Source organism: Terrapene carolina, unplaced genomic scaffold (genome assembly GCF_002925995.2).
Source record: "Terrapene carolina triunguis isolate 2854851 unplaced genomic scaffold, T_m_triunguis-2.0 Scaffold789, whole genome shotgun sequence".
Taxonomy (NCBI): Eukaryota; Metazoa; Chordata; order Testudines; family Emydidae; genus Terrapene; species Terrapene triunguis.
The window spans coordinates 58,331-73,013 of NW_020665140.1; the positions used below are offsets into that span (position 1 = coordinate 58,331).

General features: G+C 40.1%; 1 protein-coding gene across 1 annotated transcript in view; it reads left to right on the forward strand.

Annotated features, from left to right (window-relative positions):
• The window catches only part of STPG2 (sperm tail PG-rich repeat containing 2), a 415,406-nt gene that overhangs the window by 34,285 nt on the left and 366,438 nt on the right, over positions 1–14,683 (forward strand). The window contains exon 6 of the mRNA XM_026660500.1: positions 1,543–1,654. Coding sequence (XP_026516285.1) covers positions 1,543–1,654 — 112 coding nt within the window. The remainder of the gene's footprint in view (positions 1–1,542; positions 1,655–14,683) is intronic.

Consider the following 14,683-nt stretch of genomic DNA (forward strand, 5'->3'; position numbering starts at 1 on the left):
CGTTTGGTGCCTATATGCATCTTTAGATATCAAAATACATTTGTAAATCTGGCCCTAAGTGCCTAAATTAATTTTGAAAATGGGACTAAGTATATGTCTATATTACAGTGGCACAGCTATGGTGTTGCAGCTCTACCACAGTACCACTCTAGAGTAGACACTTCGTAGATTAACTACACTGATGGAGAGTTCCTTCCATTAATCTTCTTCTCTGAGGGGCAGTAACTAGGTCACTGGAAGAATTCATCGGCTGATGTAGATATGTCTACACCAGAAATTAAGTCGACCAAAGAACGTTGCACATAGTGTGAAATTTTTCACAGCCCTGAGCAAGGTAGCTAGGTTGATCTAATTTTTAAGTGTAGACCACGCTGTAGGCTCCTAAGTCTCTTAGACACTTGAATTTTTTTTTTAACCCTCTATCTGGTACTTATAGGGCCAGAAACTAACCCAAGATATGCATATTCAGTTCACATTGAAGGCAATCAGTATTTGTGGATGGGCTTTGAGGGCAGAATTTGTCTGAGTGGTCTAATGTTTAGCATTCTCTGCAGGTAGGCGTAAGTTTTAATTCTATGAAGAGTGAACTTTAATGCTTGATGGACTTAAGCATGTACTTCATTGTTTTCTTGAATCGTGGCCTGTGTTTATAGAATTTTAGAATGTACTTAAAATTAAACCTGTGCTTAAATGATCTGCGGAATAAGGGCCAGGTAATGATATCTGCCATAGAATTTTAAATGTTAAAACTGATGCTTGAAGAAATGGTGAATTGATTAGGAAGTGGTAGAGATAAATATTTACAGCTAATTTTAACATTCCTTAGCTACAGTTGATTGGTGTTAATCTGTTAGTCAAGTATCTGTCATGATTTAATCATTTTCCAGCCTTCTGTAGGTCTCTTGGAATGCCAGGCAAGAGGATGACATTTTAAGTAACCAATAGAAATAATTTTATCTTTTTTAAGGGCCTTTCCTTGAAATCTGTGCCTCTCTATATTTAAATTATAAAGGGGTTCTCTTCTGAGCATTGCCACTATAAAATTCAAAAGCCTCTCAGTATTTTAAATGAGTTTGTGCTATAAATAGGCAGATCTTGTCAGTATTACATTACAGTATTAGTTACAGTATTAAATCTACAGTTAAAGTAAGAACTTTATAAGGCACTTGAGGCTTTGCTTTTCAATGCACCTATATCTAATAGGACAGAAACCCTAACTTGTCTGGCCTTTGATTTTTAGCTTTTTCTCCTTTGCATTGTTGCTAGACTCAACCTGTGATAATGACTACATAGTTTTGAATATGAAAAAGTAACAAACCAAAATTAGTGAAACATGATTTGTGTGGCTTCTGCAGGTTTACAGTGTAATTGTACAATATGTTTATACTCTCCCATTAGTGAGTAATCCTGGCTTTCATTAAATATTACAAACAGCAGCTGTTTGTTATATAGTCAAAGGACAAAAGGCTTTCACTAAGCGTATTTACATGTTCAGGCATTTAAAACTGAAGACTCATAAATCTCTCTCTAAACTTTCTAAAGGGAAAGTGCACTGCATTATTGGAATGTCAACATCAAAAAGGAAGACAAGAAAAAATATGAACCCTATGTCCCACGGTATCATGAAGTAATAGTATTACAGGAAGAAAAGAAGGTAATGCCAATTCAGCTATTTACTAGTACATAAAAAAAAAATTATTGTGGGATTGAAACACTGGGATTTGAAGATTGTATAGACAGAATGAACAAACAGATTGCAATTTATATTGAAATATGAAAGAAGACTTTCTTGATTTAAAAAAAAAATTGTAGCCTGTTTATTGAGCTTTTAGTTCTCACATTTGATTTCTTCCTTTTGCCTTTTCTTAAAAGTTGCTTTACAGCAGGCAAAATATTTTATTTGAAGGGGCACAAGCTTTTTTTTCTTATTGCTAGAAATAATGAAAGGGAAAATATGTTCAAACTGATCTTTTTGGAATGGCATGACAAACCTTACATTAGATTATTAGTAATCATTACTCATCTTAGAAGTCAGCAAGATCCACTAAATATACTTGTACTTTAAAATCTATTTAGAAGGCTAATTAGAAAAATACCTTTTGTTATTCTTTTGGCTTTCTTTGAAATGTTTTTGAAATGAATACATAGAATTTTGTAAATCTTTTGTTTTGCATTGCAGAATATTTGAGCCCCTAGAGATGCATGTGGAAAGAAAAAAAGGAAAGTTGAACCAAAAACAGTTATAAATTTTTAACTGTTTATTCTTAGAATCATAGAACTGGAAGGGGCCTCGAGAGGTCAACTAGTCCAGTCCCCTGCACTCAAGGCAGGACTAAATATTATCTAGACCATCCCTGACAGGTATTTGGAGATTTTTAAGAGCAGGTTGGACAATGATGGAGATTCCACAACCTCCCTAGGCAATTTATTCAGTCAGCATGGATTCACCGAGGGCAAGTCAATTTATTCCAGAAATAATGTTTCTTTTATTCAATATTAAACCATAGAGTCCATAGTGATACTGTAAGTTGAATGAATTAAGGGGGATGCAGTATAATTATCACTCTATCTGAATTACATGTTAAAAAAAAAAGTTTGATGGTGTGTTCCAGGGAGGCAAGTAGAGGATGGGAAACTTAAACTATGAAGTCAGCAAATCCTAAATTTTCTGAATTTGAGTTCCAAGATACAAGTGTAGAGGAGGGAGCTAACAGGAATCAAGCAATCAGTTTTGGATGAAAATGTTGGAGTCTGCAAATTCAGTATTCTGCAAGGCTCCAGATACTCCCTTCAGTGGAAAATCTATATTTTTTGGAATGGCCATTTGCTAGCTACTCACTTTCTACACAAAATCAAGAAAAGGGAAATGAAAATAAACCAGGAGTCAGAAGCTGCTGGGGAATTAAGTGGAACATAACTAGAAAATAACTCAATCATAAATGTACCAAAACAGAAGGGAATGCTTGGTGATAGGCACCAATGGCTCTGTCCTGTGACCTTTTTGTCATGGAGGTGCCAGTTGTGGCTTCATTCTAGAGATTGAATTGAGTTTTGCATGCAAAGTAGGGATGCAGTTACTTTGATATGTGTGAAAAATAGAGCATAGCCTCCCCAAAGTTATAGCATTTACTCTGAGTATAGAATTAATTTTCTGAGAATTTATAAGTAAATCTGTTAGGAATTAAAATTTAATTTAAAAAGAGGGTGCTTAAAAATAACACCTCGTATCAAACCTTTTTGTGGTATATAATCTTAATAACAGAATGACACAGACTCTTCAAACTTTGTAAATATTAAAATTCACTGTAATCTTGTGTACAGATTACATTAATTAATTTTTTTAGGGTTAATGGTCAGTTTCTCCCAGAAGAGGCAGAAGAAAAATGTTCTACTACAGAGAATTGCATGAAGAACTGCCCACTTTCAAAATAGCTGAGTATTCTTCTTTATCCTGACATCATAGGGAAACACCATCTTCCTGAAGGGCCCCTGGGCTTCCATATCCTTGGGAACAATAAGAAATGGTGTGGCCATCTTGAAAGAGACCAATCTTGTGAATTTCTTTGGAAGGAGATTTTAATCAACAGCCTCTACTGACAGATAAACCTTCAGTCATGAAAAATAATAGCAACCAATGACTATTTAAAATATTTATTTTCATAAGCTACCTGTTGCATCGTATATTCTCAACATAGAGATCAGGAGGGAGGGGGGTACTAAGAGGCGAGCATGTATGTACAGGGGAATGTATGAGGTGGGAAAGGGCAGATGGGGTGCATATGTGCAAGAGAATGCAGGAAGGAGGGGAAGTTGGAGTATTTGTATGCAGGGGAATGTGGGGAAAAATCTAGGAAGCCGCAAAAGGCAGGAGAAATTTGGAGGACAGGAGGTAGAGGGAAACTGGAGTATGCACTCCAGCTGCCTGTTCTAAAACTAAGCAGCTGTAAACCCAGCTTAACTGTCAACTATGCTCTGACTGCTTGGTGGCTCTTGAGTTTGGCAACAGACCTACTGTTCAAACTTGTAATCAAAGTAAAAATAAAAAGAAGATTTAAGGCTGATACTTCATATCTTCAAATAATTAGTAATATCACATGGTATCATTCTCTTTGGGTTTCTTGTTTACACTATTCACGAATGAAGTTTTCAATTTAAAAAACAAAATAAGAAAATTCCCAGCCAAAGCTATGTTAAGATGAAAGTGCATATCAGTAATTTAGGGCAAAATTCATTACAGGGATGCTGTAATTATCCCCAAACCTAGCATTATAAACTCAGGAAATTCAGAGTTAAGGTTAAATTAAAAAGAAATCCGAACATTTTATGATGTGGAAATGCACAGTTAAGTACCCAATCAACTTTAATTCTGAACTACAGTGAGGAGGGAAAGGAAATTTCTAAACTCTTCAAAAATCTGTGTCTTCTAATCTAGGGCTCCAAATACTAAATGCTTTGTTCACAGTCATAGGGTTACTTCATGCTGTCCCTATAGGGAAGTTTGTTTGTGTGTTCTAAGTGCTTGTTTACACTACAAAGTAGGGCTGTTGATTAATCGCAGTTAACTCACGTGACTAACTCAAAAAAATTAACTGCGATTTAAAAAAAAGTAATCACAATTAATGGCACTGTTAAACAATAGAATAGTAATTGAAATGAATTAAATATTTTTGGATGTTTTTCTACATTTTCAAATATATTGATTTCTATTAGAACACAGAATACAAAGTGTATAGTGCTCACTTTACATAATTTTTTATTACAAATATTTGCACTTTAAAAATTATAAAAGAAATTGTATTTTTCAATTCACCTCATACAAGTACAGTAGTGCAATTTCTTTATCATGAAATATAACTTACAAATGTAGATTTTGTTGTTGTTACATAACTGCACTCAAAAACAAAACAGTGTAAAACAATAGAGCTTACAAGTCCACTCAGTCCTACTTCTTGTTCAGCGAATCGCTAAGACAAACAAGTTTGTTTACATTTACGGAAGATACTGTTGACTGCTTCTTAGGCTTGGTCTACACTTACCCCCCAATTCGAACTAAGGTACGCAACTTCAGCTACGTGAATAACGTAGCTGAAGTCGACATACCTTAGTTCGAACTTACCGCGGTTCAGACGCGGTCCACACGCGGCAGGCAGGCTCCCCCGTCGACTCCGCGGTACTCCTCTCGTTGAGCTGGAGTACCGCAGTCGACGGCGAGCACTTCCTGGTTCGATTTATCGCGTCCAGACCAGACGCGATAAATCGAACCCGGAACTTCGATCCCCAGCCGCCGAACTAGCGGCTGGGTGTAGACCAGCCCTTATTTACAATGTCACCTGAAAGTGAGAACAGGCGTTCTCATGGCATTTTTATAGCCGGTGTTGCAAGGTATTTACGTGCCAGATATGCTAAACATTCATATGCCCCTTCATGCTTTGGCCACCATTCCAGAGGACATGCTTCTATGCTGATAATGCTCATTAAAAAAATAATGCGTTAATTAAATTTGTGACTGAACTCCTTGGGGGAGAATTGTATGTCTCCTGTTCTGTTTTACCCACATTCTGCCATATATTTCATGTTATAGCAGTCTCGGATGATGACTCAGCACATGTGCGTTTTAAGAACACTTTCACAGCAGATTTGACAAAATGCAAAGAAGGTACCAATGTGAGATTTCTAAGGATAGATACAGCACTCAACCCAAGGTTTAAGAATCTGAAGTACCTTCCAAAATCTGAGAGGGATGAGGTGTGGAGAATGCTTTCAGATGTCTTAAAAGGGCAACACTCCGATGCGGAAACTACAGAACCCGAATCACCAGAAAAGAAAATCAACCTTTTGCTGGTGGCATCTGACTCAGATGATGAAAATGAACATTCGTCAGTCCGCTCTGCTTTGGATAATTTTCGAGCAGAACCTGTCATCAGCATGGAAGCATGTCCTGTGGAATGGTGGTTTAAGCATGAAGGGACATATGAATCTTTAGCGCATCTGTCACATAAATATCTTGCGACGCTGACTACAACAGCGCCATGCGAACGCCTGTTCTCACTTTCAGGTGACATTGTAAACAGGAAGAGGGCAGCATTATCTCCTGCAAATTGTAAACAAACTTGTTTGAGTGATTGTCTAAAGTAAGACTGAGTGGACTTGTAGGCTCTAAAGTTTTATACTGTTTTATTTTTTAATGCAGTTATTTTTTGTACATAATTCTACATTTGTAAGTTCAACTTTCGTGATAAAGAGATTGCATTACAGTACTTGTATTAGGTGAATTGAAATATACTATTTCTTTTGTTTTTTAAAGTGCAACGATTTGATCAAAAATATAAAGTGAGCACTGTACATTTTGTATTCTGTGTTGTAATTGAAATCAATATATTTTAAAATGTAGAAAACATGCAAAAATATTTAAATAATATTCTATTGCTTAACAGTGTGATTAATTGCAATTAATTTTTTTAATCGCTTGACCGTCATATTACAAAGTTAAGTCAACATAAAGCAGCTTATGTCGACCTAACTATGGAGGTGTAGAGACTGCAATGCTCCTTCTGCCGATTCAACTCTCCTGCTACACCAACATAATAAAGGCATAGTGCTGAAGATGATGTAGTTAAAGTGACACAGTTTCAGTGTAGACACTGCATTGCTTATGTCTCCCTAAGTGGCCTCCAGGAGGTATCCCACAATGCCCATTGTGACAACTCTGGTCACCAGTTTGAACTCTGCTGCCCTGCAGCCAGGTACACAGGAATGTGCCCCTCCCTCATTAAAGCTTGGGGAATTTTTGAAATTGCTCTTCTTGTTTGCTTGGCGTGGACAGCTCACATAGCATCTGCCCAGCTTACCATGCTGCCTCCCTGCAGCAAATGTGCTCCTGCCTGGAGTACACTGGAGATGTTGGATCTGCTGGTTCTGTGGGGAGGAGGAGTCTGTGCAGTCACAGCTGCATGCAAGCCGCAGGACTACTTACAGGCAGATTGCTTGTGCATGCCCCAGAAATCATCCATAGAGATCTCTAGGAAACTTTCCTGGAGGTACTCTGCAATCCTCTGCCAAAGTTTCTTGAGAGGGCTTCCCTGTTTCTTCCCCCGCAGTAGGAAACTTTGCCACTTCTGCAGTAGGAGCATATAAGCAACCAGCACATGGATCTGGTTGGTAGCTGCACTCATGCAGGAACTGCACACTTGCATTCTCGGTTACTGTCAGGAGCGAGATATCGACTGCTGTCCCCCCACCTGTGGAAAACAGTGTCACTATTCAGAATAGTAGCCCTAGGGGCTTGTAGTGATACCCTTCTGAAACCTCACCTCCCCCACCCCCGAGGCCAAACTCACCATGGCTGGGGTTCCCCTCTGTTGTGTGCATGCCACAGGAAAGTGAGAAAGTTGTTTCTAACTTCTTTGCATCAAGTGTGTGAGTGCACTCACAATAGTGCTTCGGTCTATTGTTTCTTTAGCATATGCAGATGTGCCCTTGAGGGTCTCGTCCTGCACACTGGCTGAGTAGCTCCCTTTGATAAGGAGATGAAACAAGAGGAGTAAAGAAGACATGTTCCAGAAGGTGTTGCAATCCTCGGGTGCTTTGGATTGCAAGCAGAGAGCATGGATAGAGGCTATCAATGAAAATCTGCAAATGGATAGTCAGGATAGGAAACAGGCTGGAGCAGATGTTAAAGCTGCTCAAGGAGCAAACAGGTCCCTGACTGTGAACTGCAAGCAGAACACATCTGTGCTCGCCTTCCCTGCAGGTCCTACTGAGCTGCTTTCCATGTCCTCCCCCTCACTCCCACATTCCTTGCATGTTCCAGAGTTGTCGCGGTGCCCCAGGCTCTCCACCCTAATGGAGATGTTTCACAATGACAGCTGGATGTACACCCAGCTGTGAGAACCTCATTGGTAAATGTGCTCTTGATTTTCATGTTCCTTCCAGACGATAGAAATGTTTGCATCGGTGTTTAATAAAAAATTGATTAGAGAAAGCGAGTGAATCTTTGTCTCCTACATACAGTGGTTGCTGCTAAAATTCGTAGACTGTGCCAACTGGTGCATTTGCATTGTTAAATTATCGCACACACTGAAGTCATTACAGGATTCACACTTCAGTGCAAGAAAACAATGCTTGGCTCAATGCATTACAGAAACCCACATTACTGTGGCTCTTTGTCAGAATGCACCTTTAAAGCCTCTCTAATTCGAATAGCTCCCCGTTGAGCCCTCTAACAGCCCTGGAATTTGGCTGCTCAACAGCAACAGCCAGCTGATCCACCTCAGTGCTCCACCCCTGTGGAAACTTCTCCCTTTAGCTTCACAAATGTTATGTAGAGCACAGCAGGCTGCTATGACCATGGGAACATTTTCCTCATTGAGGTCTAACCTGCCAAAAGGCAGTGCCAGTATCCCTTTAAGTGGCCAAAGGCACATTCAGTAGTCATTCTATACCTGCTGAGCCTGTTGTTGAAGTGCTTTTTGCTGCAGTCAAGGTTGCCAGTGTAAGTCTTCATGAGCCACAGTTGCAAGGGATAGTCTGGGTCTCCAAGGATCACTATTCTCATTTCCACATCCCCATTGGGACTCCTCTGGTTTGGAAAGAAAGTCCCTGTTTGCAGCTTTCTGTACAGGCCAGTGTTCCTGAAGATGTGTGCATCATGCACCTTCTCTGGCCAGCCCATGTTGATGGTGATCCCCCAGTGCTTGCAATACTATAGAAAAGTAGCCCTTCCTATTGATGTATTCCATCACAAGATGGTCTGGGCCAAAATGGAGATATGCATTCCATCTATTTCCCCACTGCAGTTAGGGAATCCCATTGCTGCAAAACCATCCACTATTTCATGCACGTTGCCCAGAGTCCTTTGAAGCAGGAGGTGATTAATGGCCCTGCATACTTGCATCACAGCAACAACCCCCATGGTGTAATTCCCCACTTCAAACTGATTCACAACTGATGCAGTAACAGTCTGGCATTGCCAGCTTCCTCACGGAGATCGCCACTCACTTCTCCACCATGAGGGCAGCTCTCATTTTGGTGTCCTTGTGCTGGAGGGCAGGGACAAGCTCTAGGAAGGTGGCTTTGCACATTCTAAAGTTCTGCAGCTACTGCATACCTGCATAACGATGTGACCCCGCCATTCAGTGCTTATTTTTTATGCACAGAACCGACAGTCCGCCATGTGCAGCTGCTCTGTGAATGCTAGCAGCAATCTTAAATTCATAGAATCATAGACGTTAAGGTCAGAAGGGACCATTATGATCGTCTAGTCTGACCTCCTGCACAATGCAGGCCACAGACTCTCACCCACCCACTCCTGTATCAAACCCCTAACCTATGTCTGAGCTATTGAAGTCCTCAAATTGTGGTTTAAAGACTTCAAGGTGCAGAGAATCCTCCAGCAAGTGACCCGTGCCCCACGCTGCAGAGGAAGGTGAAACCCCCCCAATCTTGTTTCTGTTCATGGCACACACAGCAGGACGGCCACCACATTGTCGTCGTCAGATTCACAGCTCATAAAAAACTGCAGGATCAGCTGTTTTGTGTTCATAACGCTCATCACAAGACTGGAGAGTAGTGCAGGAGTCATGCTTTCTGATAGAGGGCAGGAGCACAATTTACAGGGTCTATTGAAAAGTGGCGCAAAATGTTCCACGAAGCCTGTGGAATGATGAGATGGAGAAAAATGCATCATGGGATGCTGAGTCCACCCCCATGAAGCACTGCAAACCTGTCTCAGAACACCCAACGGCAGATTGCGGCAAGTTGCACAGTGGGATAGCTACCCATGGTGCACTGCTCTCTGTGTTGATGCAAGAGCACCTACTGTCGATGTGCTCTGCCATCACAAAGTGTGTGGGTGGATGTGCAACAGTGCTTTAATTACAGTGGTGGATGAACATTGGCGTAACTTAAATTGACTTAACTTTGTAGTGTAGACATAGCCTAATTGTGAATTTCTAACCCTTAATGTGTTTGGATTTCTTTTAAGTTAAATTCACTCTGAATTTCCAGGATTTAGAATGTTTGGTTTTGGGACAAGTATAACATCCCTGGAATGTATTTATCTTAAATTACTGTACTCTCAAACGTAATTCCAGTTTACCATAGTTTTTGCTTGGGAATTCATATGAACAGTTTCAGAAGAAGGGCTTCCCAGGAGAAAGGTTGCAGGACTGGTCTCCAACTTCACAGTAGTTCTTATAGTTTAAATACAAATACTAACATTTGTAAGGTTGCGTCATATGTTTCCTCTCCCCGTTCACCCCCACTCTGAAATCACCTTTCTCAGAAAGCTGATATAACTCTCTTATTTTTTCCTTCAACTGCATCCAAATAGACAAAACAAGAATACTGCAGGATAGATTATCTGTATACAAAATAAAATTCTGAATGACTTGCCAAAAATATTAAAAATATCTAGGACTGCTGTTTATTGTGGATTATTAAATTCCATTTTGCATTTGTTACTGGTGAAAAGTTGTTAAAAATTAAGTATAAAGAAGGGTGAATTCCAACTATCTATCTATTCATCCTGTTTCCCTGATTGGCTGCCAGCAATCACAATAACAATCCTGAGAAGAAAGTAGGAATAAATTTCAAGGGAGTAAATATTAGATTTTTCCTTAATCTACTTCAGAATTAATAAAACAGACTCTTGGGGAAGATTTAAATAGAGACTGAAAGACATGGAGCTTGAATATATTTTAACCTACCTGACACAATAGTGTATGTATGTGTATTTAGGATATATATATATATGTATGTATGTATGTGGCATTCAGGTTGAGAATCTCTCAAATGTCAGGAAATTTAGCGTTCTAATTCTCACACCAGTGTTAATTTTGCTTCTTTGTGTATCCATTATAACTTGACAACACAGCATTATCCAACGTTGAATATTATTAGACAATAATGTAGCAGAATACAATATAAAAGAACTGTATTTACTACAAGGTAGATGAACAAATGCAGCAAATTAGACTGCATTCCACTCCAGTGCTTGGATTGAGTTGCCATATCATGGAGTTTTTTTAGTTGCTTACTTTTTTGCCAAACTTTAGCTATTAAGGCTGAAATTTTTCAGGCTTCTTCTCTGCCTCAGGATGAATTTCTTTTGTGTGTGAAAGTTTAAATGAAAACAGTTCAGCCATTTCTGAGACTGAAGCTATTGAAAAATAGGTAGTTTGCTAATGTTAAAACCAACCAACCGACCCTTCTTTTGAAGAGCTCAAACACCTTCATGATTTGAAACAGAAACTTGGAATTTGGCAGAACAAAGTTCTCGGATTAATAGGGGGTAGTTCCCTGTGCTTTTCCCATTAAAATCCACCCAGATTTGGCAAAGTTATAAGACTATGAAAACTGTCATTTTAAAAGCTTGTTAGTAGCTTGCTGCTAAAATCTTTAAACATGTATAGTCACAGCCTATACAGCCATCTGAACTGAGATGCTCCCAGTCACCATAGAACATCCTGCATGATAAGTAGAGAGCTAGAGTTCTAGACAAAGGGAAGAGGCAGCACTAGTACCAGCTGCCATCCCAGAATTTGATGTATATAATAATGGCCATACTGGGTCAGACCAATAGTCCATCTAGCCCAGTATCCTCTCTTCTGACAGTGGCCAATGCCAGGTGCTTCAGCAGGGAATTAACAGAACAGGCAATCATAGAGTGATCCATCCCCTGTCATTCACTCCCAGCTTCTGGCCATCAGAGGCTTAGGAACACCCAGAACATGGGGTTGCATCCCTGATCATCTTGGCTAATAGCCATTACTGGACCTATCCTCCAGGACTTATCTAAATCCTTTTTTAGCCCTGTTATAGTTTTGGTCTTCACAACATCCACTGGTAATGAGTTCCGCAGGTTGACTGTGTATTGTGTGAAGAAGTCCTTCCTTTTGTTTGTTTTAAACCTGCTGCTTATTAATTTCATTGGGTGATCCCTGCTTCTTGCAAAGGGGTAAATAACACTTTCTTATGGACTATCTTCACCCCATTCATGATTTTATATACCTCTGTCACATCCACCCTTAGTTGTCTCTTTTCCAAGCTGAAAAGTCATAGTCTTTTGAATCTCTCCTCTTTTATACCATTAATCATTTTTGTTGCCCTTCTTTGTACCTTTTCCAATTCTAATGTATCTTTTTTGAGATGGAGTGATCAGAACTGCACGGATCATTCAAGGTGTGAGAGCCATGCATTTATATAGTAGTAATAGTATGATATTTTCTATCTCTTTCCTAGTGGTTGCTAACATTTTTGACTGTCGCTGCACATTGAGTAGATGTTTTCAGAGAACTATTCACGATGACTTCAAGCTCTCTTTCTCGAGTGGTAACAGCTAATTTAGAGCCCATTATTTTTTATGTGTAGTTGAGATTATGTTTTCCAATGTGCATTACTTTGCATTTATCAACACTGAATTTCATCTACCATTTTGTTGTCCAGTCATCCAGTTTTGGAAGACCCCTTTGTAACTCTTCATAGTCTGTTTTGGACTTAACTATCTTGAGTAATTTTGTATCGTCTGGAAATTTTACAACCTCACCATTTACCCAATTTTTCTAGATCCTTTGTGAATATGTTGAACAGCACTGGTCCCAGTACAAATTCCTGGAGGACACCACTGTTTACCTCTCTCCAGTCTGAAAATTCACCATTTATTCCTACAATTTGTATTCCTGTCTTTTAACCAGTTATTGAGAGGACCTTTCCTCTTATCCCATGGCTGTTTACTTTGCTTAAGAGCCTTTGGTGAGGGGCCTTGTCAAGGCTTTCTGAAAGTCCAAGTACACTATATCCACTGAATCACCCTTGTCCACATGTTTGTTGATCCCCCCCCGCCAATGAATTCTAGTAGATTGGTGAGGCATGATTTCCCTTTACAAAAGTCATGTTGATGCTCTTCCCTAACAAATCATAGAATCATAGAATATCAGGGTTGGAAGGGACCTTAGGAGGTCATCTAGTCCAACACCCTGCTCAAAGCAGGACCAATCCCCAACTAAATCATCACAGCCAGGGCTTCGTCAAGCCTGACCTTAAAAACGTGTAAGGAAGGAAATTCCACCGCCTCCCTAGGTAACCCATTCTAGTGCTTCACCACCCTCCTAGTGAAAACGTTTTTCCTAATATCCAGCCTAAACCTTCCCCACTGCAACTTGAGACCATTACTCCTTGTTCTGTCATCTGGTACCACTGAGAACAGTCTAGATCCATCCTCTTTGGAACCCCCTTTCAGGTAGTTGAAAGCAGCTATCAAATCCCCCCTCATTCTTCTCTTCTGCAGACTAAACAATCCCACTTCCCTCAGCCTCTCCTCATAAGTCATGTGCTCCAGCCCCCTAATCACTTTTGTTGCCCTTCGCTAGACTCTTTCCAATTTTTCCACATCCTTCTTGTAGTGTGGGGCCCAAAACTGGACACACTACTCCAGATGAGGCCTCACCAATGTCGAATAGAGGGGAATGATCATGTCTCTCGATCTGCTGGCAATGCCCCTACTTATATAGCCCAAAATGCCGTTAGCCTTCTTGGCAACTAGAGCACACTGTTGACTCATATCTAGGTTCTCATCCACTATAACCCCTAGGTCCTTTTCTGCGGAACTGCTGCCTAGCCATTCTGTCCCTAATCTGTAGCAGTGCATGGGATTCTTCCGTCCTAAGTGCAGGACTCTGCACTTGTCCTTGTTGAACCTCATCAGATTTCTTTTGGCCCAATCCTCTCATTTATCTATGTCCCTCTGTAGCCTATCCCTACCCTCCAGCGTATCTACCACTCCTCCCAGTTTAGTGTCCTCTGCAAACTTGCTGAGGGTGCAGTCCAAGCCATCCTCCAGATCATTAATGAAGATATTGAACAAAACTGGCCCCAGGACTGACCCTTGGTGCACTCCACTTGTTACCGGCTGCCAACTAGACATGGAGCCATTGATCACTACCCATTGAGCCCGACGATCTAGCGAGCTTTCCAATCAACTTATAGTCCATTCATCCAGCCCATACTTCTTTAACTTGCCGGCAAGAATACTGTGGGAGACCATATCAAAAGCTTTGCTAAAGTCAAGGAATAACACGTCCACTGCTTTTCCCTCATCCACAGAGCTAGTTATCTCGTCATAGAAGGCAATTAGGTTAGTCAGGCATGACTTGCCCTTGGTGAATCCATGCTGACTGTTTCTGATCACTTTCCTCTCCTCTAAGTGCATCAGAATTGATTCCTTGAGGACCTTCTCCATGATTTATCTGTGAGTCTGACTGGCCTCTAGTTCCCTGGATCCTTCTTCTTCCCCTTTTTAAAGATGGGCACTACATTAGCCTTTTTCCAGTCATCCGGGACCTCCCTCGATCGCTGTGAGTTTTCAAAGATAATGATAATAATCATCTTCATCTATGTGTCTGATAATTCTTTTCTTTACTATAGTTTCAATCAATTTGCCTGATACTGATTGCCAGGAATGCCTCTGAATCCTTTTTAAATAATTGGTGTCATATTACCTATCCTCCAGTCATTGATACAGAAGCTGATTTAAGCAATAGGGTACATACCATCGTTAATAGTTCTGCAATTTCATATTTGAGTTTCTTCAGAACTCTTGGGTGAATACCTTCTTGTCCCGGTGACTTATTACTGTTTAATTTATTAACTATTAATTTATCCAAAACCTCTTCTATTGACACCTCAA